The following is a 27,924-nucleotide window of genomic DNA, read 5'->3' on the forward strand; positions in this document are numbered from 1 at the left end:
TTACCAGGAGAAAGATATGGGTCTTCTATAGAGAAAGATTAGGCTGAGTCTCCTAACAAAAGGAAAAGTGTAGAACATTTTTGAAAGCAGTCGTGGACATGTGAACAGATATCTGGGTAGTGACAGCAGAAGGATTAAAGAAGAACAAGGCAGGAAGTGGCACATCATTCCCTTGAGGGAAGGGGAGGGAATCATCATTTATTGTAGCCTTCCTCTGTGCCAAGAACTGTGCTTGGAGCTGTTTATAAATACCTATTATTATCTAATGTCATCGCCACAAAAACCTTGAATGGGTGTTATCTTTTTTTTTTTTTTTTAAGATAAAGAAGCCAAGGCTCAGAAAGGTTTTAGTGACTTGACTTGTCACGGTCACATAATTGGTAATAAGGTAGAGCCAAGATTTCAATTCATATCTGCTAGACTTAAAAGCCTTTTTCTTTGGTTCCCAAACTGTGCTCTGAGGCACCCATGGGTGGTGCTGTAATTCACGGAGACACCATGGGTTATATTAAGTGTTCAAGAGAAACAAAGCAATATTTGACATTAGTCAGACAGTGTGCAAATTGTCAGCTTGAAGTAGCTCTCAGTTTCAACATTAGATTGCACATTCCTTTTGAAGACAATCTTTGTGAAGCGGAATTTTTGGTGGTTGCTGGGATCAAAAAGCAAGTGCTACTTGAAAATCAAGGCAAAACAGAATTGAAAGTTGTGGTATTCACTATGATTCCTAGGTTTGAAAAAGTAAGTAGTGTCCAAGAGGTACATATATCCCATTAACATTTTGGTTTTTGTTATCTAAGAATGAAATAAAAATATTATTTTCTCTTTCAATTTATGTGTATTGGTTTTTCACATGATCACTAAGTAGGGCATAAATATTTAAGTTGTTTGGGTCTAACTACTTAAGTAGAACTGCTAGGTATTTCTGTTGGTTTAGGGTCACTGTAACAAAATTACTGAGACAGTAAGGGCATTTGTATGCCAGGAGATTAGTCAACACACAAGTGAGAAAGTGTGGATAGGTAAGGCAGCCAATAATCAATTAATCATTAATTGAACAAAAACTCAGAAATTGTCCTTGACTTCAGTGAATTTTTTTACTTGGATGAAGAGACAGACATGTTGCCAAAGTTACAATCCTAGGCTGTATCAATCATTCACTTATTCACAAATATTTATTGTGCTCCTCCTCTGTACTAGGCCCTGCAATAGACTCTGGGAATACAATGAAGGACAAGACAGAAATGGTCCCTGCCCTCACAGTCTGAAGTCAATAAACAAAGTAATCACAACTGTTTTTTTTTTTTTTATATATTTTAAGGCAAACAAGCCGTGTGATGTGATTGAGAAAATCAGAGGGTGCGGCTGATCAGGGTGATAAGGGAAGGCCTTCCTGTCGAGGTGACCCCCAAGCTGGAACCTGAAGGCTGAGGAAGTGCTAGCCACATAAAGAGAGCTGGGGAAAAGGCAAATGCAAACTCCACGAGACATAAAGAAAAAAGGGAAAACAGGGGACCCACCATCTCTCCCTGTTCTCTTGCTCTTATGGCTCTCCAGCCCTGTTTTTTTGTCTAGCATAACATATGTTAAAGCTCTTGCCATATAGTTGGCAAATAGAAAGAGAGAAATAAATGTTGATTTACTTTTCCTTCTCCCCCTTACTCAGTTGCATTTGTAATCTAGTTACCGTGTTCTTTCTTTCTGTTTTCCACTTCTGGCTCTGCCTACCTCTGTTCTTAGTTTTTTTCTTGGTTTTCCATATTTAATCACATAGATAAATATTTATGCAGTGTGTACTACCCTCTTCCACATTCTTGGCATTGATAACTAAGTAATAATGACTCAAAAAAAAGCATGCAAGTACAAAACATGTAATAAATGCTCAGTATACATTGATCAACTAGATGCTTGATTATCTATATTTATTAAATCTGACATTGAAGAAATGGAATATGACCCTTCATTTGGCTGCAGTCAATTGGAGACAGAAGGATGATACAGAAAGCAACAGCTTCTCCTTGCTCTAGGCTGGCTAAAACTTAGGGAAGGAAGATCTAGAATCTCAATTTTAGGTAAAATATTGAAATTAGCAGTGAAATTTCTATTTAAAAGGAAAAGGCCAATATAAGAAAAAAACTAAAAAAGGGGGTTGGGAAAATCACACAAATAAATTTAAAGCTGAAAGTTGAGCTTTAATCTTAGCCTTATTTAGTATGGCTACCTTAGTTACTTAAGAAGCTTAGATTTTGTGTAGTTAATAAGAAGCCACTGTAGTGTTTTTAAGGAGGGAAAGGATATGATTAGATTTGTGTTTTAGAAAGATCACTGACAAGGCTGAAGAGGCTGGGGACAAGGTAAGCCAAGAAAGGCAGTTTGTAATGCCGGACAGAGTTGAGGGCCTGAGAGAAGAGAGAGGGAGAAGATACATTTAGGTAAAAATGTACAGGCTTTGGTAGTTATTTCAAAGGGACTGGGAGTACAGAGAAAGAAGGAAAGAAATCAGGACACCTTTTACATTTCTAGCTTGAATGAAATGGTAGATAATGGTGCCAGCTGAGATCAAGATCAATAATATGGGAGCAGAAGCAAGTTTGGGGACAAAACATTAAATTTAATTTTGGATTTGTTAAGCTTGAAGTGCTTGTGGGACAATTTTAAGATTTATTTTCTCTACTGTAGGGTTATTACCAAATTCAAGACCAAAGGCATCTTTTCCCTGCCTCACCTATCCCATCCCTGCATTAAGAAATCTCAGGATGTTCTTATTTTGTATTACAGTAAAATTATCCAGTTTATAAGTTATGACTACATAGTTTTGGTTTTTTTTTTTTTTTGAGACAGAGTCTCACTTTGTTGCCCAGGCTAGAGTGAGTGCCGTGGCGTCAGCCTAGCTCACAGCAACCTCAAACTCCTGGGCTTAAGCGATCCTACTGCCTCAGCCTCCTGAGTAGCTGGGACTACAGGCATGCACCACCATGCCCGGCTAATTTTTTCTATATATACTTTTAGTTGTCTAGATAATTTTATTTCTATTTTTTTTTTTTTTTTGAGACAGAGTGTCACTTTGTTGCCCGGGCTAGAGTGAGTGCCGTGGCATCAGCCTAGCTCACAGCAACCTCAGACTCCTGGGCTTAAGCGATCCTACTGCCTCAGCCTCCCTAGTAGCTGGGACTACAGGCATGAGCCACCATGCCCGGCTAATTTTTTTGTATATATATTTTTTAGTTGGCCAGATAATTTCTTTCTATTTTTTTAGTAGAGACGGGGTCTCACTCTTGCTCAGGCTGGTCTCGAACTCCTGACCTCGAGCGATCCACCTGCCTCGGCCTCCCAGAGCTAGGATTACAGGCGTGAGCCACCGCGCCGGCCTGCATAGTTATTTTGATGTTAAACTGTGATTACACGAGATTTGAATAAAAAGTATATAAGTGTGTATTTAATGTGTACCTGGTAAATGCTGGTTTTCTTCCTTTTTATATTGCTGCAATATCTTAGAGGTAAAGAAAAGCCTGTTGTTTTGCTATAGTGTATGTGTAATATTTTGGAAAGGAGAAAGTACAATAATACTGATTTTATAAGCAAAAAGCTAAAAGCAATGAAAATTAATACTTAAGAAAATGTCTTCCTTAGAAATACAACTGTATTCCCCTCGTCTGGGGCAGGCTGGTTCCTCTGCTGGCAAATGTGCACACTGTACTTATTTTTGCCAGGATATTCCCTTTGCCTGGGATGCCCTTCTCCTTTTTTCACTTTAAAAGAATCATTCAATCTTTAATATGCAGTCTAACCTTAACTGAGAGTATTATATTCTCTATCACACAACCAACCATGTGATCATATTGTATATAATATGTTCTCTAATCACTTCATGTGTGTTAAGTGTATCTGGCTAGGCTTTAAATTAATTGAGGATTATGGACACATTTTATATTTCTTTTCTCTCTCTCACAGTGTTTAGCACAGTGTTACATATATAGTTGGTGTTTAATAAATGCAACAAATCGATGCTTTGAAATGCAGATTTGTAAAAGAGTTTTGTCAGTCTAGATTTTTGAGTAGTTATTGGAACTTCTAGATGTACTCATACCAGTTATGTCCTAATGAAGATAAAAAGATGACAACTAAATTAGCTGAAGAGTTGATGAGAGAGATAGTAGAGGTGGCATAAATGTAGTTGAATTCTTTTCAGACCACACAAATCAATAAGGATGAATTTCTAACTGATTCTAAAATATAGGAATTAAGTTTCACATGACTAGATTCCATAAACCTAAATTTCAAAGTTATCTCCCCTTTTCGTTGTTAATAGTGGTGTTTCCTATAAAGGTTGTAACCCAAACATAAAAAAATTGTGCTCTAAATGTGAGTAGGAATTTTATGAGATTTGCAGAATAAAAAATCTTTGGTTAGTCTTTTCTAACAACTGTTACAATAAAAATTTGGGGTAGCCAAAATAATACTGCACTCCCTGGCCAGGCCTGGCTGGATGACAACTATTCATTCTGTGTATATTGGAACTTTTGGGGCTGTATTCATGATTTTAGGCCATAAGGGCATCATTTGTCTGTGATTTATTAAATGCAATCCTCATAGTTTGAAAGAGTAGAGAGATCATTTATATTTTTGGAAAAAATGCACTTATCAAGGAAGATCTATTCAGTTAAAAATAAAAAACCCATATCATTTAAAATTCCAAAAAATCCAAACCACACTGGCAATTACCAATAACCTTCAAATACCTCCACTGTAATCTCCTTTGGGGCCACCGGCCACTTGTGTTCATATTTTTCTTTCACAGTTTGCTCCGTGTTAGCAGTTGGATTTGAATTCTCAACACGCACTCCAAGGCTTGGCTTACCCACGAGATTTTGAACAGATTTTACCATATTCTTTAAATCCTCTGGGTAAGGAGTTGGATATCGTTTTAGGTTTATTTCAACCTAGAAGTTTATAAAAAGAGATTTACATAAAAATAACTTCAGCAAGCATGTTCACAAAACTACCCCATGTTATGTGCAGTAGTATAACCAAATGCAATACAGTGAGTGTTGAGCTGGCTGAGAAAATGCTATGGAGAAGAACACATAGTGTTCTCACATTCGGCCTCGCGAGACTTCTCCCTACCCCTTCCCACCTTTCTAGATGATGAATAACTTTTGGATTATATCCTGTCTTTAGACCTACCCTGTAATGGCCAAAATAGCAGTAGGTCAAACACTTAAGTGACTGGTAATCTCTGAGAAATTTAATCAACTTATTATCAGCTGCTTTCATACTTTACACACTGTTCCCTTCCCTATCTTAATTATTTGTAAGTAATAATTTTGATGTTAAGAATATCTTCAGAGTACCAATACAGGTGATGGGAGGAGACCCCAAGAGATTTACAAGTAGAGCTGTGTGTTAAAAAATGGAGAGTTGAAAATATCCACTGCCCAAGCAGACATTAGCTTTATGTTAATTAGCATGTTAGGATAGTTAATTCTTGTAAAAATCTAAGAGAAAAATGCTTCAGCGTGGTTTTTTTATACTTAGTTTTTATCCTAAGGAAAAAAACCTGCTTCTTGAGTAATATCTTACAATAAAGAGGAATAAAAAATTGAGACCATTTTTAAAGATATTTTAGGCAAACATGTAAATTTTGGCTTTTATTTATCCAGCTATTTGTTTCCATTCTTGAATTCATTTTTGGGGTATCAATCTGACTTTTGGGAACACATTTCTTTACTGCTCTTAGCACTGTATTTAATGATAGAAAATACTAGACATTCCATATAGAATATCTCACATCAGAGTATTTATTATAATATATTTAAAATAGAATAAATACAAGTTGTCCATGCTGATTCAAAGGAAGTGGAGAAAAAATAAGGGGCAGATTTACTTGGCCTGGCTTGTTCCAACAATTGTGTCTTGTTGCATCTGAGTAGAACCAACTTTACAAAATGGAATGGTTTATGTGATTGTGGTGAGTATGTGTCTGTGGAAAGTGTGTGCGGGAGGATGGGGAGGTGGAGGAGAAAAGGTGGAAGAGAAGCTAAAGAAGGAAGAGGAAGAGTGGGAAAAGAGAAAAGGAAAAAGAGGGAGGGGCACATACATACCCACCCCCACACACCTATGTAATTCATGGAATGTAAGAAGCTATGATGGTGGTACAGATCTGAGGATTATGAATACAAATTCAAACACTTTTGCTCATCTGCAGTTTTAGCAAATCCACCAACTTTGTTATATTTTCTAGTATATTTGTCTTCCTAGTGGCTCATCAAATACCGGGACTAGACTCCACTAGATGATTTTTAACATACCTTTCAATACTAAAAGTATAAAATTATATTTTCAATAAATATTTGGAAAGCAGATGAAAAGCAAGATAATTTTGTTAATGTAAGAATTGCCTAACTGTAGTTTAATCTCCAACAAGCGTGAAATTGGTAACATGTAGAAATAAAACTACAAAAATATAACCCAAGACAAAGTTAGACTTTATATAAAAAAACTATGTTATTAGAGTATAATATAAATACATCCTAGAGTACTTGTTTATAATGCATTTTTAAGTAAATATAAAAAGAATGAAATCCATGCTTGACAAAGTTCATTGGGATGCATGCATTCTTGGATCATCTGTTTAAACTGGTATTAGAAATGTTCATCACAAATGAAGTCTAATTTTTAAATTATATTGTTGCACTTGTTTAAAAGTATTTGACATCAAAGGGCTAAAAGTCAAAAAACTACATTTTTTAGAAAGTAAATTGTAGAATGGTATGACTGTCATGCCAATTAAGAACATTTTTTGATTTTTAATAACCAGTGGTATATGAATGAAAAATAAGTGAAAATAGGGCATTAAATTAAAATTCTATGTAAATTAAAAAATCCTCAACACTAAAATTACACTTATAAATTGAATGGTAGGCAAAAGAAATGTGTTCTTCCTTAATTGAGTTAAATACTTCATTGAATTATGTAATCTACTTTTGTAGATGCTATGTCCCATCTGACACAATTAGATAATTATTTACTTACGGCCATGGTACCAATATTTTCTGGTTATTTTAAAAGGAAGTAAATGTGTTATTTCAGTTACATCGCAGAATATGTTTGAATATTTTATTTCTGTGACAACATTTGAATCTAGAAACAGATTTAAATAAGAAGCTAAAGAAGCTTAAGCTACAAATCTCTTCCAAAGTCTTATGAGGGGTCTTAATAAGGTACTACATGGCATTTCATATTCCTTTCCTTAAAAAAGTCCCCTCCCCAAATTGTGGAAGCTTCAGGTCTCATAAAGCTTAGATTTGTTTCACTTAGAAAATAAATTTCTTGCTTCCCATTTAGTAGTCTACTAGCAAAACTTGCTGGACTCGGAGTCAGAAGATTTAAATTTAAGCCACAAATGTACTGCCAACTAGCTACCAGCCACTAATCTTTCTGTCCTTTCTATTCATATAATATGGGAATAATATCTTTCCCATGTAGTTGGGTTAATCTAGAGCTAAAATGAGAAAAATATGAAGGCTGGTCCTTTGAAAATTTATAAGTACTATGCAGAGATTAGATGCTATTTCTAATATCAGATTTTACTTATGTATTTTTAAAGTCTAGATTCCTTAAGTAATCTAGATTACTGTGTATATGTCTAGCCATAATACCTGTAACTTCTCTGTAACTTTTTTTCAGATTTTATGCAGCGACATAAGTTATAATTTATTCAGTATCTTCCATGTGCCAGGCACCATGCTCAATATTTTATGGGGATATTTAGTTTATTATTTATATAATAAACAATAATAGATATTATTAATCCTATGGGCTTAAATATAAATTAATGTTTATATACTAAATGATTAATAAATTATTATAGAATTTATCATTAATTTATAACTAAATCTCATTTAAATTTCACAACCCGTTGCAACAGCTGTTCCCACTTTACGGAAGGAAAACTGGGGCCAGGCAGTGTAACTTGCCTAAGGTCATACAGCTAGTAGGTGCAATGCCTAGATTCAAACTTATGTCTCTTTTAACTTTAAGAATTATGTTACACAAGTGTTACTTATCTCAGAGATATTCCTTGGTAGAGGTGCAGCATATATTTGTATAATATTTGAGAAGAAATACTATAAGTGTAAAATGTGAATTTTATTGAGTTAAATAACAAAATAATTTCAATGTTTTGAAAAATAAAGCTAAGTAATGCAATATTTTATAATTTCTTTTAAAATTATGTTGGTAAGCTCTGTACAAGCATATTTTATCCTGTTTTACAGATTATTTTGCTTTCCTGTTTTTCAAGTCATGTATGCACTGCTTCAGAAATGAAAAAATATGATCATAAACCCAGTTATGCTAATAGCTCAGTAATACCCAAATACAAAAGAAATTTCTTTATATTTCTAAATATATAGGCTATAAATATTCCCCTATTTTAGCTGGGACTAAAAAAGAGATAAATTCATTTATTATAAACATAGGTGGGAAATACATCAATTATATTCTTGCAAAAGTATTATGTTTATCACTCACTATAAAGTATTTGCTCATTTCACATATACATTTTATTAAAATGCAATATTTTTACTGAAATATTTTAATTTTGGAAAACAGATGTTTCACAACATTCTGTGTATTTCAGATCTAAATACAGTGCAGTAAATGCAAATAGCAGCTGTAAGATATTGGAGAGCCCCAAAAACTTAGCAATGAAGAAAGAATTACTTAATGATAATAGCCCGGGCATTTAGAAATGATATCTTGAATTCATACAGAACTATGTTTTTCAGATATTATAATATATTATATTCATATAATATATTATATGAATATCATGATCAAATTCTAATTTGATTTGATTATAAATTCCAGTAAGAGAAATAATACTTAGTGCTTTGATCATTGATTGTTAATTATCTTATTCTAGGAATTAGTTGGAATGGTTTACCAAAAAAGGAAACTTATAGCAGGTTCAATTAGGAAAATGCATTCTCATCTTGCCTTATATTGTAGAAAGAATATAAGACACCGAATAAGAATATAGTCCATTACATGTGGGTAGGAAAGTTTACAAAAAATGTAGTGTTCTTTTATGTTCCATTAAGACATGCTTTCCCCCACCCCCATCAACCTCTTAAAAAACCTAATCCACTGAGATAAGGAAGCCCTATTTGCTACAACTCCCAGCCCAATCTTCTCTTACAGGAATTCATTTATCTGTGGTCTTCAAATTAAAGGAAATCGATGCTTTTCAACATATGTCTATCTTTGTGCTCAAAGTCCGCTTTCAGCAAATCTCAATTTAAATCTCATGCTATTTTAAGAATCAAGTTTTGGCTATTTAATCTCTTCTAGAATTGACTTTATAAAAAATGTGCATATGTGTGGAGGGGACAATTTAGATTGTATCAATAGTGTTGTCAACATTCTGCCCGACTATTCATATTCTCACACTTTAAAGAAAAAAATCTTTCAAAATAAGAAAAAAAGCACAAATAAAAATGAAACACCCAACTCAAAAACCAAAACCATGCCAGATACCCCACCAATAGGCACCTCACAGTGATGTTCCCTCCCCTCTGACTCAGTCCTCCCCACCCCATTGCCAATGTCAATAAACAAAAAATTAAATTGGGATCAAACACTGGCAATTTGAAGGTTCCTGTGTGATCAACATTTCTTCCCCCAAATCATGCAGAACATACCCCATAAACCATTGTTCCAAGGTTGCCTGTACAAGAGGGGATTCTCCTACCCCAGACACCTAGGCCTACCTGTCTGCCACTTAGAGAGGGAAGAGTGGTGGATTGTGCTGCAACTGGCAATGGAGTACACATGCTCCTTTCCTGCTGGAGGCCAGTTATACAACCCCATGCCAGCTGTGGGTCATTCTGGGGGACGGGCATATCTTGGATCTGCTGATCACACCTGGCCCATGGTGTGCAGCAATCGCCAGACAGTCTGGCAGGTTGGAGAGTAATCCCACGCTGGCCCCTTTCCCAGGGGGCTTGGCAGGAGAGATCCTGTGGGAGAAGGAATCTCCATTTTCTGGGAGAAAGAGGAGCACTGTAGCAATACTTTCACTTTATCATTTTTCTACTCTCAATTTTTTTTCTTTCACTCTGGGTAATGCATTTAAAATAACCATCATAAAATTCGTTTTAAATCCATGTAATAAAACAGTACCAACATCATATGAAAGTGTCACAATTTCTCCACACAATGCAGCATTCATACTACACTATACACACTATAAGTAGGGCATTATACTCTAGTCCATTTGAAAGTTGACAGCGTAGGTCAATGGTTCCTTTTTAAATTTCATGTAAAGTAAAGGTAAAATTGTGCTAAATTGAATGTACATGTAATGAACCAGAAAAGTATGATTTAGTGTAAAATTACAGTATATTCCATTCATCATACAATCCATGATGATGTATTTAGAAGTTTGTTTGTGCTCTAATTTGTCCAATAGCCAATGGCATTGGAAATATTCAAATTAGTCAAAGTAGTTTGAGATTTTGGAAACACACATTGTTTACCAATATATAAATAAACCAAATATAAATAAACATAAAGAAAAAAAATTCTAAAGTATAATGAACCTACTCTGATTATAAAAAACCTGATCATATAACACACAAACAGGGCTTCTAAATAATAGTTTGCATTTACTATATTTTATGTTTTCATTGACACATATACCAGAGTATATTAAATGCACTCTTTTCTTCTTGGATCCTTTGAATATAGATATTTAGGAGGAAGCATGCAGTTTTTGACAATTCAGTGAAATATAAAAATGAATCAGAGGTCCAGCATAGGGTGGACCTCATAGAATGCATCATCCATTGGTTCTGGATTTAACATATGAAATCCTTAAAAGAAGAACTGAAATGTTCTAGTGGTTTGTTTTTTTTGCTTTTAGTTTAGCATTATTTTTTCCAGGAATTCACAGGTTAAAAAAATGTCTCTTTGGTTGTTAGATGTCACTAACCAACCATCGAGAAACATTTTTTAAAAACCCAAGTCTTTAACAAAATTATTAATTTGGATTTGGGAATCCATTTTGGGTTCTCCATAATGATATACGTAGGTCTTGTCAGTAAGGGCTCAATTACCTTGTCTAATTCTAGTAAGGTTCTATAGTGTATTGGCCTAAGTTTAGAAAATGTGGGAAGGAGAGGATGGAGAAGAACACATCACACAATATAGATTTATTAATAGGATGTAAATATAATTATTCAGATAATTAGTCACTGAGAGTGAGAGCTGTTAGTATCCATGATGGAAAAATTGCACAGATAAAATTATAAAAAATAAACGAGAGATTCAAGATGTTGCCATGATGATAACATGAAACATAAATTTTAAAATTCAGTCTTATTACTTGACTTAAATTAGTCCCAATAAAGGATTTTTAAAAATATGATTAGATATTTTCACTTATAAGTGGAAGCTAAACCACGGGTATGCATGGCCATATAGAGTGGAATAATAGACAATGGAGATTCCAAAAAGTGGGTGGCCAGGAGGGTAGATGAGGGATGAAAAAATCAACTGTTGGGTACAATATACCCTATTCAGGTATTAGGTCCATCGAAAGCCCAGACCACTGCAAAATATATCCATGTAACAAAATTGCACTTGTACCCCTTAAAGCTATAAAAATAAAATCAAAATATGCTTTGAGGTAAAAAATATTTAAGTTATTTTCCCTAAGGAACATCACCTTCCATTGGGCACTCATCTCCTTTAAAATTTTTCCTTACATTTAAGGAAACACATAAATTCTTCTCAAATATCCCAGGGACACAGAACCTTTCAGCGATTTTAATGCAAATGTAACATATTAATCAATTGACCCTTCCATAAATGTGTATTTTGGACTTATACAGTGTGCATGATGCCTTGCTCAGTGATTAAAAGAAAACCATTACAACATGTCAAAGATGGAATAAGCTGCTTATGGGAGGTCCATCACTCAGATTTTTATTTTTTTTTTTACTTCCTCTCAGCTTGAATCTCTCTCATTCTGTAGGATGGGGTGGCTTATCAAATTTGCTCATTCAGGTTTGGGACATTAATCTCATTCCAAAGCACACCAATGCTTCTAGAACTACCAGGCTGCTGTAATGAAAGGTACCACCATGAGACTGGAAGATGTATGTTACCTTCTAGCAGCGGTCACTTAATTTGTTCCCAAATCTATCTGAATAATAACAATGGACAAACAAAAAGAATATAGAGAAGAAAGAAGCAACAAAAACTAAAAGGTTCACCTTAACTTTCCCAGCACTTTCATCATCTTCTTTTTTGTCTTCAAATTCAAAGGCAACAGTCATGCGTTGTTGTCTCTGCTCTTCCCACAGTGTAGGATTAAAGCTGTCACTGTCCGACTGGAAATCTACAGTCAAATTCCAAAACCATTATTGATTTTTTTTAACATAGAGTGTTACTATTAGAACTTAATATACTATGCAAAAAATGATGATAGATACTACAAAAGAATACAAAAATAAGAAAAAGAAAGAAAGAAGTAAAAAGAAAGGAAGGCAGAAAGAAAAAAAGAAAGGGGAAAGAAGGAATAAAATTCTCTTGGTATTTATTATATTGTCTTTTGACATCTTAACTCAAATTCAGCTTTCCTAAGTATACATTAGTTACATATTGGGGTTGGGAAATTTTCCAGTGTAGGGAATGGGTTCTCCATAGGACAACAATAGAGAGAGCTGGACTAAGCACTTTAAAGCATTATCTCTTTGAAACCTCGTAACAGCATAATGGCACTATTAATATCATGCTTATTTTATTAATGAGAAAAGCATAACTGAATTTTAAGAGACTTGCTCAAAGTTATGCAGCTTCTCTATGGCTAATGGCAGAATTCTATTCCATGTCTGAATAGAGCCTGTATTTGTAACCACAAAACCCTATCAGGATTTCTTTTTCTCTTTCTTTTTCTCTTTTTTTAGACAGAGTCTCTCATCTGTCACCCTGGTTCTGTCACCCCAGCTAGAGTACAGTGGCATCACCATAGCTCACTGCAACCTCAAACTCCTGGGCTCAAGTAATCCTCCTGCCTCGGCCTCCTGAGTAGCTGGGACTACAGGTGCGTGCCATGGCACCTGGCTAATTTTTTTAGAGATGGGGTCTCACTCTTGCTCAGGCTGGTCTCAGATTCCTGACCTCAAGTGACCCTCCCACCTCAGCCTCCCAAAGTGCTAGGATTACAGGTATGAGTCCCTCCTTTCCTCCCTCCCTCCCTCCCTCCCTTCCTTCCCCTCCCTCCCTCCCTCCCTCCCTCCCTCCCTCCCTCCCTCCCTTCCTTCCTTCCTTCCTTCCTTCCTTCCTTCCTTCCTTCCTTCCTTCCTTCCTTCCTTCCTCTCTCTCTCTCATCCTTTTTCCTTTTTCTTGCCTTCTAGACAGGGTCTTGCTCTATCGCCCAGGCTGGAGTGCAGTGGCACAATCATAGCTCACTGCATAACATTGATTTTGCAGTAAAGTATCTAAGATCGAAACTTTTTGGGGTATGTGTGGGGTGGGGCAATGGAGAGATGCTTGTTTTTATGGTAGAGAATGAGGAAAATTTAGTCTTTAACATTAAAGTTTCAATTAGCTTAAATGTGTCTCTAACAGGGAAAATGTTTTATAAATCCTTAATTTACATGAAAATGTTGGCTAATAATATCTTCTTTGTACTATTATTGCAAAGATCACTTTATAATGCAATAAAAGTACTTAGTTTAGGCTAAATTCTTTAACAAAGGAGGCCTTTATCATATATTTCTTTGTTTGTTGAAGGGATTCTGAAAATTTATAACCCTCGTGCATGAAAAACCAAAGGGTGACTTACTTGAAGTTCAAGAAAACTTTTCAATTACCAACTTTTCTTTCCTCAAAGGAAAAAAACCCCCAGCTAGGCTAATTCCTTAACATTGTACCTTACCTAAGTAAACCTACCTCACACCCTGGGACAAATTATGGATTTAGTCTGTGAGTCTAGATCTCAGAAATGACCAGTGAATATGAAACACTTTTCATTTTTCCCCACATCCTTTTAAAATTAAATATTTTGATACTCTAGGGCTACTAAAATGAAAATGTAAGTAAAGCTACATGAATAAAACATAATCTTTACTTAAGACTTTTCTTATATGATATGTAAACATGGTGGCTTTGCTTTCATAAATTCAAGAGATCAACTTTATTAAGGTCTGAAAAATACATATCAAAATAATTTTTCCTTTTTCTACTTCTATAAGTCAAAATTTGAAAAAAATATTCTAAAATAACTCTAAATGGTTCACTTACATTTGGAAGTCAAAGACTAAAGCCATTTATTATAATTATCCTTAAAAATAAACAATACATAAGAAAATGGTTTCTTTTACAAGTTGTTCTCATTCAAGCGAATGGGGCGGATTTTATCCATGGCTGCATGAAAGCGGTTTATTCTTCTAAGAATTCCTGTTACTCTACAACTGTAGAAAATGTGCATGTCGACCAGTGCTGGCTTGAAGTAAGGAGCCTTTTCCAAGTTTCAAATATTAATAGTAAAGGGCAAACTTCTTTTAAAATTTTTATGAATAATGTGATCATGGGATAGAAGATTTAATTATTCAAAAAGGTTTTAGTTTTTTTAAAAAAAAAATTATTCCTATCATAGTTGCTGAAATAGTTTAGGGAAATTCAGCTTGAAAAAAAAAGAATGGTCATTATTTGCAAGTCATCTTTTTATAGTTGATTCGGAACATGAGTCAACTATAATTTGAGTCCTGAAGTCACTGGACTAAATGTTTAAATTGTGTTCATGCAATAAGTGAATACAGAAAATAAAGCAGCTCATTGAATCCTTCTTGGATCTGACTGCTCTTAGCTCGTTTCAGTTAGCTGGGTCCCACATATGGTTAACTAGTCCTGTGACTTGCTATGCACAAAGAGAAGGAGTTGCTCCTAAAGGGCAACATTATTTTCCTAGAAGATACCAAGAGGAAGAGTTTTGTTTTGGAATCTTACTTGAAATATTATAGCATAGAAAATAAGACTTATGCTTAGAGCAAATTCCCAAATGATATTTGTGTATCATGTAATTAACTTTACAGGCTTGCCCATGAGCTTGTAGTCCTGGCCAGAGATCAGAATAAAATTAATCTTTTCTATCCATTATCATTATAAGTAGAGAAGACTTCTTCTGACAGTTTACCTTCATCACCACGAGGCTGCTGGGGAAACATGTAGTTAGTCAATACTCTTTGCTTTGTTTCTGGATGGGCTTCAGTTTGCAAAGGGATAAGGGCTTTGGACTGGAAGCAAAGAACATATAAATTTGATTAATAAAATTACAAATATGAAGAATATTTATTTTATATAAGATAACAGTCAATAGTCTGGCCTCACACAGATGAATGAATTGAAAAAAAAGTGAAAAAAAAAGAAATAAATAAAGTATAACATGAAATAAGACTATTGCTGAGGAATATTTTCAAATTCTTAAGATTTTCATAATGAAGTTTTCTTCTTCTCAATATACTCTTCTACAAAACTTACCAAAACCTATTCAACTGAACAATGTCAGTTTTAATCCTAAAGAGTCCAAAATGTGTTAAATTGTTTCAACTAAGTAAGCTTTTGATATGGTGCTATGTGCCTATTCATTTTCATGAACTGTTGCCCTAGAAAGACAAATGCAATTCACTATTAAATTCATGCTACATAAGATCATCCATGAATTTAATTAGGCTAAAAAAGCATTCATTTATTTCTAATATACATATATGTATATTTTTGAGACAACGTCTCGCTCTGCTGTCTGGACTAGACTGCAGTGGCATCCTCACAGCTCACTGCACTCTCAAACTCCCAGGCTCAAGCCTCAGCCTCCTAAGTAGCTGGGACTAAAAGTGTGTGCCTGCATGCCCGGCTGTTTTGTATTTTTTGTAATGACGGGGTTTTGCTGTGGTGCTCAGGCTGATCTTGAACTCCTGGTCTCAAGTGATCCTCCTGCCTCAGCCTACCCAAGTGCTGGGATTACAGGTGTGAGCCACTGTGCCCAGCCTTCTAAGAGATATTTTTATAATCAAAGATAGGATCCATATTACAGATAAGCAACTGTACTTGTATCTGATATGTTACAATATATTTACTTATAGTCATATTTCATTCTCTTTTATCAATTTGATTTCAGAAATACTATTTTTGAAAGTGTTTTTAGAACTCTGATATTATATGCCAGAAATATATTGGAAATATACCACACTAAAATATGCTTATTTCATGACATTTATTAATAGGAGTAAAGCACAAAGGGGATTTGGGATACCAGTTTGTCTCATGAAACTCAGTCAGAAACACATTAAATTAGTGTTCCAAACAAAAGTTAAATGATGCAGTCACTGTTCTGTTCATTCTCCCACAAGAATAATAAATCATATTAGGGGGTGTTTTTTCATAATGCAAGACTGTAGAATAGACTGTTCCATTAGCACAGTTCACATTAATTCCAGAAATGATTTATTTATAACAATATATTAATGCCTTGAAAAATCTATAGTTTATTGATAAGATTTGAATTTGAATGAAAATCTAATTTTTTACTCAGTAGATGGAAGCAAAAGCTCTAATGACTACAGGAACGCAAACATTATTCTAACATTTACATTTTATATTTTGTAGACGTTAATTTTTCACAAAAGTAGACCAATAGCTAGAAGTACGAACAATTCATTTACTGATAATGCTATTTTATGCTTAGAAAATAATGATAAACTGAATTCAAGATGGATTGTTTTCATTTGGCCATTCATATTTTAGAATAGGTGCTTCAAAATTTTAGGATCACATGAAAAAAGGGGACTAATAAACTATATCAAAATTGTCTATCGCCAGTTCTTCTGGTGGTAAATCAGATGTCTTCAATTGTTTCTTGTTATTTTCCAGTTAATAAAATTATTCATTAACACTCAATTACTAACTCAGTTATAATCCATTTCCAGAGTATAAAGAATCATATCAAAAAATTTTACAGAAAATACTAGTAGTTGCCAAAAGATACTTGCAAATTTCTTGAATAAAGCTTTTGAATTAAGTTGATTATAATTAAAAGCATGAGAAGAAAAAGGAACAGAGGATAATTCCCTCTTGTGGGGACTGTGGTAATGGTTTCTTTTTCTTTACCTTCAGAGATATAATTAAATTACATCCTCTAAGGACATATGTGTACCACTTAGAGCTAAAAGGCTATAAAATGATCATTTTGTGTATTAGATCTCTGAGAGTGAAGTAGATGTTAAACAGACATATTTAAGGAAGATAGGGATTATAGTACTGTTTTGTATATAGCAATGTCTGAATTGCTATTTCTACAAAAATCTCTCCTCTAGAGAATAAAGAACCTACATTTTGTAGTGATTGTCAAAGTTATCTATTAGGAATAAGTTAGTAATTCAAAGTTTCAATTACAGTTCATCTTAATACAAAGTAAATCAGATAATAAAAGTTTTTACCTGATTGTCAGAAAGCCATAAAGCTGCAAGCTCCTTAAGTTTGGTAAATGAGAATGGTAAATTCTTCAATCTGCAAAAATAAGAAAATTGTAATAGCATGGGTGAAGATGGATAAGGTTCATTTCTAAGAAGAATTACTTAAAATACTCTAACTTGTTGATTTCATTCTTCTCTACAATCCTTTCTCCATTGAGCAGCCTGAACAATATTTAAAAAATGAAAACCTTCTATTCGCAACCCTTCAAATACTTCCCATTGTATCTGGATAAAAATAAAAAATTATTCACATGCATTGTCAAAGCTTAAAAGTTCCCTAAAATCTCTTCCAGAAGTTTCTTCTGAAACTCTATTCCTGACTCATCAGCATCACTGGTTCTCTGTCAGCCTCCCCGTTCCTCTGGGATACCCTTTCTCCCATACTTCACTTATAAACCCCACATATCCTTTCATTCTCAGCCTAAATGCCATTTTTGCAAAAAAGGCTTTCCTTGACTCCTTATTTAAATTACTTTCCTCGGTCTAGTATCAAAGCACCTTATATTTTCCTTCCTGGAATATATTACAGTTTTTAATGATATATTTATTTTTGTGATTATTTTCTTAGTCTGGAGGACTCCATGAGGGCAAGGGGATATATCTGTCTTACTATTAAAGAAATTTACAGCCCCCAATGTTATGTTGCCTTTCAGAAAGTGTGTTCTTTTGTTCTTGCACCCTTTGTATATTGTGTAGTAAATGTTGAAAGCGGAAATCTTTAGAAACAGCTCTTTCAAGATATGTGAGGTTTGACATCAGCCTTGGTATTCAATCCAAATTATGTATTTAGCTTTGGCTTCAGCCTTTGAAAGGCCAACTTGCTAAATGCCTACTTTAACATATTATCTGAATCCCTGAAATTGTGCATGATCAACAAATTGTGAGCACATAAGTTACTATCACAGCTCATGAGCAAAGTGAGCAGTGCAAACAAGGCATGCCGAGGAGATTTATTGCTAACTTCTGGATGTTCACTTTTGAATACAGATAAACATTGTAGATACAATTTGGAATAAAAATTTCAAGTCTTTAATGTGTTGTAATTCTATTAACCAATTGAGGAATAAATTTATTTTGATAATGGAATAAAATTACAATATTTAATAAGTATTGCGGAAGCAGTTAATTTAAATGCAAAACCAGTTAGACTTTCAAATAATTTAATAAATATGAAAAGAGATTGACAGCCAATACAAAAAGATTGAGTGGGCATTAGATAACTTTAGGATGAATATAATTAACTTTCTGTGATAATAAATATTTGTGAAACATAAGACTACAAAGAATAACAAATATCAAATTATATCACAATTTTTAATAGAATTATTTGTTATACTATCATTCATAACTTTAACCCAAATTACCTCAAAATGTTGTTTCTAATTTGAAATTCACTTAAGCTAGAAATTATGAAGTAAGGTCTTATTGGGGAAATTTTTCACATCATATGGGGACAAATTAAAAGCAGAATGTTAATTCTGTTACATGAGGGGAAAACTCTCCAGAGTCATGTACAACCATGTCCATGATGCCATTATCAATCTATTCACAATGGTAGAATATGAAGAAAGAAACTGCTGGGGAAGGATAAGTTTCCCTCATTTTTTCTTGCTCTTTCATGGAAAGTGAGACTCTATTTAGTATCACAAATGTGCACTTCTGTGGCCACAGGAGCAATCTTGTAGCTGACAGGGCAGAGGAATCATTGTTCCTAACTAAAATGTCAAACTTTAAAAATCTATTACATTTTAAATATGAAATTGTTATAATCATTACTTTTGGATAATATTTCTTATTTAATCTTTTCTCCAAGCAGTTCATTCTCTGATGGCAATATTTAATTTTGGTCTCAGCTTTAGCTGAATATTGACTTTTACCTCAAGTTCGTTCACCAATTGATTCATTAATCTAAAAATATTAATTTGGCTCCATAGCATGCTCCAGTCACTCTACTAGGACATAACTTAAGCTTGAATTTCTGGCCTGATGAAGTATTTTAAATCTCTGATATTGTGAGCTCCTCAATGTCTTATTCTTACATTTTGCTCTAGGACCTAGCAGCATGTCTGGCCCATGGAAGGTACTCAACATCTGCTGTATTGTTGAATAAGTAACTCCAAAGTATTAATAGAACTTCTAACTATGGGTCATTTGTAATATTTGATAAATATATTTTCTATATAATTGTGCATATTATTAATGAATAAAATTAAAGCAGATCATGAATTTAGGAAAGTCTTCTGTAGCTCATCATAAAAACCCTATCCCAGATAACGGTTTCACTGGGGTCTTGTAATTGAATCCAATAGGAATCCATCTTTCTATGATATCTCCATGACCATATTTCCTAATCTTATTTGTAAAAATATAATTAGTGACTAACAAAAATGTCTTGATGAAAGTCAGAGATAACAGTCAATGCATTTCCCTCATTTTCAGTCTGTTAACCCAGTCAGAAGAGGAAACAAGGTTGGTTTAAAAGACTTACTCTCTGCCTAAAGCTTTGGTGCTTCCTTATCATTCTGATTTTATAAATAAAATTCCAAACCTTTTAAAAATGTTCTATTTTCTTATGTGGAAATATTATTAACTATTAAGTGAATCATTTTTGAAATTCACATTATTTTTTTTCTTACATAAACTAAGAAACAAATGAGAACGCCCATGTTTATCCTGAAACTTTCATCATCTGGGCATCTTACTGTTCCATAAAAGCTCATCTTTAACTGTTTCATTGCAGGGTCTTTTGTTGCTCATATTATCACTTGTCTGACTGAAATTTATTGAAAACATAGAGTTCATGCATTGTATTCTATGATTACTTTACCTACTTAGCAGTACTCTCTAGTCAATATTTATTTTTATTCTTTTTTGAGAATAATTAACTTTTATAAAGAAGATTGAAGCAAAGATGAATTGAAAAGTTTCCTTTTTCTTTTTACTCATCTACCAGTATAACACCTTTGTTAGAAGAGGAGTGCATATACTTTCTTTGTTCTTACTTCTCTGAATATGACTAAATAGTCCTTTGGTTGTCTTTACCATAATGTTGAAACTTTATGAAGTTTGAGCATTAACTTATTAGCAATATTCTCACCAGTACTCTGGTGGAGTTGAAAATGCACACGTTACCCAGTTAATTTGCTGGCGATGGAAATGCAAACATGAAAACACATATGTGTGCACACACACACGTATATTTTTATTAATATACTTAGTATATTTTCATTACAATTATTTTTCATGTCCTCATATTATTATGCTTTCTGCATATGAGAGAGTTTGGGGATGTAAATTTGGGTGATTTATATTTATATAATTTTAATATATGACATAATATATGATTTTAATTTAATCAAACACAATTTAAAAATACTTGGTTTAAAAAATAATTTAGCTTCTGCCATTTCCTAAATAAAATATAGATATTTGCTTTCTATATACTTCATAAGACAGAAAATATTTTCAATATTATAGACAAAAACCCATAATTTTCTTTCAGTAAATAACTAATATGTGTTTGTGAAATGTGCAAAGATACCTGTTGTCACTCAAATTTAAGACTCTTAGTTTCTGCATCTGTCCAATCTCTTCAGGAAGAAATTCCAGTTTATTGGAGCGTAGAGACATAACTGTGACATTCTTACAACTTCCAATCTATAGGTAACAAAAGAAAATAAGTAAAGAATCACAGTGTAATACTATTTTTATATTAGTTTTTCTAATTTATAAAACAATTTAGTTAGGTGACAGATTTCCTTATCACTTTTAACTTTCTCTTAGGATATGTTTTTTTTTATAATCTTGCTTTTCAGAATACATGTATATATTATAATATTCTTTTAAATGTTAAGGCAATTTATACCTAATATTGTTTTACATAGTAAAAATAAATTTTCTTTGTTATTTTATTGTTAAAGTAGTTATTAACATCATTGTTTTCATAAATCACAATTTTGTTTATCAAATGAATACTAATATATCTGTGTTTATAATGGAAGATCATATATACTCAAAAAAGAAAATATTATTGACATTTCCTTGGCATAGTTAGTTTTATTGCACATTACGGTGGTATTTGTCATTTTTATTTATAACTTTTGGCTCTAAAATAATGATATATTGATTATTCTTCCATCATTATAAAGTGTTTAGTAGACAATGTTAAATTGAAAATATACTTCATACTTTTCTCTTGACATTAGCAAATAAAATCCCATTTAGAGATAAAATAGTAAATAAAATCTCATTTAGAGATAAAATTAACAGAATCTCTTGGTGGATCCTGAAGTTAAAATAATATTGTAATGGCACATGATACCTTAATAAAGATATGTACATTAAAAAAAGCTTGCCTCAAAAATAGAAATGTAATTACTCCAAAATGTTATTTACAACTGTTCTTAAAAGAAAAATACATAAATTAAATGATTTAAAATGGTATTCCTTAGCCTTGATTAACTTACGATATTTTATTACTTTTCTTTGCATGCAGTGTTTAAGTCAAATACATTTTCTGGGTCAAATATGAGAACTTGTCACTTGTCATTTAAAATTGAATGATTAACAAATACATACGCAGATAATTCCTATATATATTCACAGCTCAACTCATGAATCTACACTGCTATCGCACCTGTTAAGATTATATTTCAAAACAGATTCATTAAAAGATAGAACAACAAAGTGACTATAATCAACAATAAGTTAGGGTATACTTTAAAGTAACTAAAAGAGTGAAATTAGAATGTTCCTAACACAAAGAAATGATAAATGCCCGAGGTGTTGGATACCCCAATTATTCTGCTTTGATTAACTCACATTGTAAGCCTGTATCAAAACATCACATGTACTTTATACAGATATACAACTCTTATGTACCCATAATAATTTTTTAAAAATTTAATTAATAGAAAACAAATTTATTCCTCACTTCTCTGGGTAATTCTGGAAGGAAATTCTCATCGACTGCTAATGTACGAAGACTATGAAGGTAGCCAATAGTAGAAGGTAGCGATTCCAGTTCATTACAGCTACAGTCAAATTCTTCTAATAAAGATAAACTGAAAAGTTAAATACATTAGTTAGACATTTTAAAAGGTGAGATGGCAAAAAAATTTTTCAAAAAATCCACATATCCAAAATTCACTAAACGAAAGTTCTTCATGTGGTAATAGCATATTATATAAATTAATTTATCAGTCAGTCAAATTTCTTCCATCAAATAAGTGGTTTAACTTGGTAAAATAATTATAGTTTACTCTTTCCCTTTCTAAATTCACCTATCACTTAGCCACTGAAAATGACAGAAGAATTTTTTGTTTGTTTACAATTTTGGTGTCCTTTGTAGCCAAATGTTCAGAATGTACATCCGTGGGGAGGTAGAAGGGTGGAGAGGGCAGGTCCAAGGGAGGATTGAGGGGAAAAACAATAAAAACAAAAACAGTGATGAAATGCTGGGTATTTTAAAGGAAAAAAAATAATCTCTTCCTTATAAAAACTCTTTAAGATACCTACCATTTTAAAGCTCATTTTACAGATAAGGAAAATGAGACTTAAAGAGGCTACATAACCTGCTCAAGGCCAGACAAAGTAGCAAAGCTGGAACTTAAATGAAGACCCCAGGGCTTCACTATATTCTCCTGCCTCTCAGCATAGCATCTGCAGCAGAGGCCATGGACAGATCTCATTTCAGCCTGCAGATGTGTTTTGTGTGGTATTTTAAAAAGCATTTCATTATCTAAGTACTTAAAATTTTACATAGTCACTCAGATTTTTGGTGCCTTGAGGATGGTCTGCATTATGGAAAGGGTGGAAAGAGTTTCCAAGTCTATGTCCAGTTAGGCAAATCCAGTACCATTGTGCATGGGTCAGGAAAAAAGCCAAATGCAATCAGGACCAGCCTGACTGAGTAGGGTCACTCCAGGTTCGTCACCTTAACGTAACAGGTTCAGCAGGTTAGAACCAGTTGCGGTGAAACACAGCATTCAATTTTGAATAACAGCTCTTAGGAGAGTGTTGCTTACTGTGAAAAAATTTTCTTTTATGTAGACAAGTCATGTAACTTCTCTCTAAGCCCCAGATTCTTTATATTTGTAATGAGGATACTAATAATTCCTGCCTCACGCAGTTGCTCTGACTATTTCATGAAATGTTGTAGGTAAAAAGCTTAGCACAATACCTGTCATAAAATACATGCTCGGTAATTTTTTTCTCTTATTATTAGTGAACTCAGTTAAATTTGTTTCTAAATCCTTTTTTTTAATGAAGTTTTATCTCTATAATTGCACATATTGAAAGTAAAAACAAGTTGCAAAGAAAGTGTAAAGTACTTTAAAACACTGTTTCCCAAACTTCAGCATGCACACTAGTCCCCAGGAGAACTTGCTAAAATGCAGATTATGATTCAGCGTTTGGGGCAGGGCTGCAAAGCCCAGACCCTGCCTCTGTAACCAGCTCCTAGATAATTAGATGCTGCTTGTCCAGGGACCACACATTGAGTTTCAAGCCTTTAAATAATTCTTCCAAATTTTTCAAGAGTAACATTTAGGCACATGTAACAGACATGTCAATAATAGTTAAAATACGTAGAAACATTATAAGAGTTGTAGTGAGGTCACATAGGTATCAGAATGATGACACTACTGGGAATAACAATGTTTGAAATCAAAGGACAGTATTGACCTCATTTTATGACAGTACTCTCTATACTGTTTTCTAGTTTGGTCTTCCTGAGTTGCTCTTGATTGGGAAGTTATTAGTATACCATTAACTCTCAATTACCTAGCTAATAGTGAAGAAGGATTGTGAATATGTTACATAAATAATCTATAATGTCACTTTAATATCATTTATGACCACAAGATATCATTAAATCTCCTATTAATGTAGATTCTAATAAGCACAAAAATAGATGGTTTTAAATTTCATCTTCTTAATTTTTAATTCTCAACAGAAGTAATATAATTCAGTGGAAAATATTCAGACAGGCTTGGGCTCCAAGTCCAGTGTGACCATTTAATAGCTAAGTGTCCTTTATCTATTATTAACCCTTGTTTTCTCATCTATAAAATTGGCTGATAATATCTAACTTACAGAGTTTCAATAAGAATTAAGTATAAGCTAACCCCCTGGTACAGATATGGCACTCTATTAAAGTGACCTGTTATGAGGTACAGAGTACCCTAAAAAAAAATCTTGAAAATTATGTTTCTGAAACACATAAAAGTTATTCTGTAATATTCCTTTGTTAAAATGATTTTAACAAAGGTGGCTCAAGCCTGTAATCCTAGCACTCTGGGAGGCCGAGGCAGGTGGATCGCTCGAGGTCAGGAGTTTGAGACCAGCCTGAGCAAGAGTGAGACCTGTCTCTACTAAAAGTAGAAAGAAATGATCTGGCCAACTAAAAATATATATAGAAAAAAATTAGCCAGGCATGGTGGCGCATGCCTGTACTTCCAGCTACTTGGGAGGCTGAGGCAGTAGGATCGCTTAAGCCCAGGAGTTTGAGGTTGCTGTGAGCTGGGCTGACGCCACAGCACTCACTCCAACCCGGACAACAGAGTGAGACTCTGTCTCAAAAAAAAAAAAAGATTTTATTTTATGAAACAATCAGGTATGCTAGAGTAAGTATTATAATTAATATTTGTGCACAACCCATAAATGGTCACAATCTTAAAATTCTGGGGCAGGAATTAGACAGTAAAGGAGAGTGGCTGTTAAATGAGTATTATTACTGGTTTTGTACTTTAACTGAAATCTTATATAATCATCAATGAAATTCCATTTGATAATTTCTTTATCAAATTTCTTTGTACTTTTCTCAATAACTCTGTGTGTGTGTGTGTGTGTGTGTGTGTGTGTGTGTATGTGTGTCTATGTGTGGATACCTCTATCACTTTGGGAAATAGATTAAAATTTTTTAATTTTGTGTTTTAAATTGCTCTAAAGTCCTCTGACTTGACAATCAAATACCATGATTGTAAACAGTTTATTCTTGAGGGCTCTGCCAAAAAGCATGGAAACAATTTCAAATACCTCATTTCCTAAGAGTAGATGTTAGAAGTTAAAATTTGTATGTTATGGATGGAATGTTTTTATGTTTTTCCCCCTCCAAAATTCATATGTTGGAAGTGTTAACTCCCAGTGTGATGGTATTTGGAAATGGGGCCTTTGAGAAGTAATTAGGGTTGGATAAAGTCATAGGGATGGAGCCTTCATGATGGGATTAGTGTAGTAAGAAGAGACACCAGAAATCCTGCTCTCTCACTCTCTGTCATGAGAACAGACAGCAACATGGTAGCTGCCTACAAGCCAAGAAAAGAGGCCTCAGAATAGAACCTACCTTGCTGGTGCCTTGGTCTTGGACTCCCTCCCCAGCCTCCAGAACAGAAATAAACTTCCATCTTGTAAGCCACACAGTCTGATATTTTGTTATGGTAGCCTCAGCAGACTAAGATACAGTATTATTATCACATTTGCAAATAAGTATAAAACATTTTTATTTTTAAGAATTAGATGTTTTATTCATGTTATATCACTGGATCCACATATGGATGAACATAAGCAGTGCTCACTATATAAATGTCTTTTTGGTTTTTACTCTTAATAACTGTTATAATTCATTGAAGACTATTTAGCACTAAGTCTCACAACAACCTCAGACAAGTATTATTATTTCCATTTTACAGATGGGAAAACTGTGGCTCTGAGATGTGAAGTGACTTGCCCAAGGGCAGTTAGTTAATGGGTGGAGAAGCCAAGATTGAAACTGAAGTCTAGTTCCAAGGCTTGAAACTATTCCCCTATGCCATACCTCCTAGGTGCAATGAAGGAGATTAGAAATGTTCAAGGCATGGTCCTAGCCCTCAAGGAGCCTTTGTTATGGTTGGAAAGACATGGTAAACTAACCAGAAAGTTAAATGATAATACAAAAGATAAACAAGAGACTGATATAAGAACTGGGTAAAAAATTAAACAAATTAGCAGCATTTCCCTAACTTGTATACAAGAATTCCCCAAACTTATGTGTTCATGAAACTTGTCTTGATGTCATATCTATTAATGACTTTGGGCAACTCATAGCCACACTAGCCCTCAGGAGTCTGAATCTCTTAGAAAAGAAGGGAGTTATTTAACTTTGCATAGGTACTTAGATTTTCTGATTTCTAATCCAGCAGTCTTCCATGGTTGATGAAAGAATGACTTTTTAAACACACGTTCAGATTTCTGAGGTTTCTTTGCTTTTATCCAAGACTACAAAGCTAAGAAAGAGTAGGCTTCTCTTCTTGTGGAAGTTCCTTTGTATCTAGAATGATGGAGCCCATTAAATCACTAAATACAAAGAGTTACCTACAAAATGTGTGACTTGACTATCACATATATTGAGAGGCATCTATATATACTTCAATTAACAGCTGGGCATTGAAATCTGGTAACTTCTCTCAGCCTCAGTTTCTGTATCTGTTGATGGGGAGATAATACTTATAAAATGGTGTTAATGAGGACTTTAAGAGAATGCTTGTAAGAAAAAGCAACAATACGGTATCTAGAACACCGTGATACAAAAAATGTCATTCATTATTATTATTATTTTTTTTTTTGAGAGAGTCTCACTCTGTTGCCCAGGCTAGAGTGCCATGGCGTCAGCCTAGCTCACAGCAACTTCAAACTCCTGGGCTCAAGCAATCCTACTGCCTCAGTCTCCCGAGTAGCTGGGACTACAGGCGTGCGCCACTATGCCCGGCTAATTTTTTCTATATATTTTTAGCTGTCCGTATAATTTCTTTCTATTTTTAGTAGAGACGGGGTCTTGCTCTTGCTCAGGCTGGTCTCGAACTCCTGAGCTCAAATGATCCGCCCGCCTCGGCCTCCCAGAGTGCTAGGATTACAGGCATGAGCCACAGCGCCTGGCCAGTCGTTCATTATTATTTCTATTTGACGTTCAACTCTTAGAGCTGCTGAAACTCCTAGGCACATATTAAGGTTCAGCAATAAAGACAATTAATTTTACAAGTCATTTGGCACAAAAATCATGGAATCTATTTCAACTGTGAAAAATGTTGAAAAATGAATTCTTCCAGCAGTTTTAAAGATAGTCTAAAGTATTGAAATATTCCATGAGCAGAATAAGACTATTTTGAGTCACTGTGGCTGGTCTTAACATTTCTAGAATTTCAATGCCAAGAGTTAAAAGTAGAATATTTCATAAAAAATATGTTATTTGACAATTTATAAAAAATTTTCTGTATGTGACCTGGGGTGCCATTTAACAGGATCATAATCAAATTTCATCTCTAGCCTTTGAACTAGCAATTCTGAATTCACTAAAGTAAGCAAAGTCATAATATTACTGCTTTTCAGTTTTAACATAAATTGCTTAAGG

The 27,924-nt window shown here is 33.8% G+C and overlaps 1 protein-coding gene across 1 annotated transcript in view; it reads right to left on the minus strand.

The window, feature by feature from the left end:
- Positions 1–27,924, minus strand: part of LRRC7 (leucine rich repeat containing 7) — a 496,095-nt gene that overhangs the window by 86,545 nt on the left and 381,626 nt on the right. The window contains exons 12-18 of the mRNA XM_045547767.1: positions 22,474–22,603; positions 21,082–21,197; positions 17,505–17,574; positions 15,206–15,305; positions 12,282–12,406; positions 9,774–10,022; positions 4,740–4,940 (exon numbers count right to left, since the gene is read on the minus strand). Coding sequence (XP_045403723.1) covers positions 4,740–4,940; positions 9,774–10,022; positions 12,282–12,406; positions 15,206–15,305; positions 17,505–17,574; positions 21,082–21,197; positions 22,474–22,603 — 991 coding nt within the window. The remainder of the gene's footprint in view (positions 1–4,739; positions 4,941–9,773; positions 10,023–12,281; positions 12,407–15,205; positions 15,306–17,504; positions 17,575–21,081; positions 21,198–22,473; positions 22,604–27,924) is intronic.

This window comes from Lemur catta, chromosome 3 (genome assembly GCF_020740605.2).
Source record: "Lemur catta isolate mLemCat1 chromosome 3, mLemCat1.pri, whole genome shotgun sequence".
Classification (NCBI taxonomy): Eukaryota; Metazoa; Chordata; class Mammalia; order Primates; family Lemuridae; genus Lemur; species Lemur catta.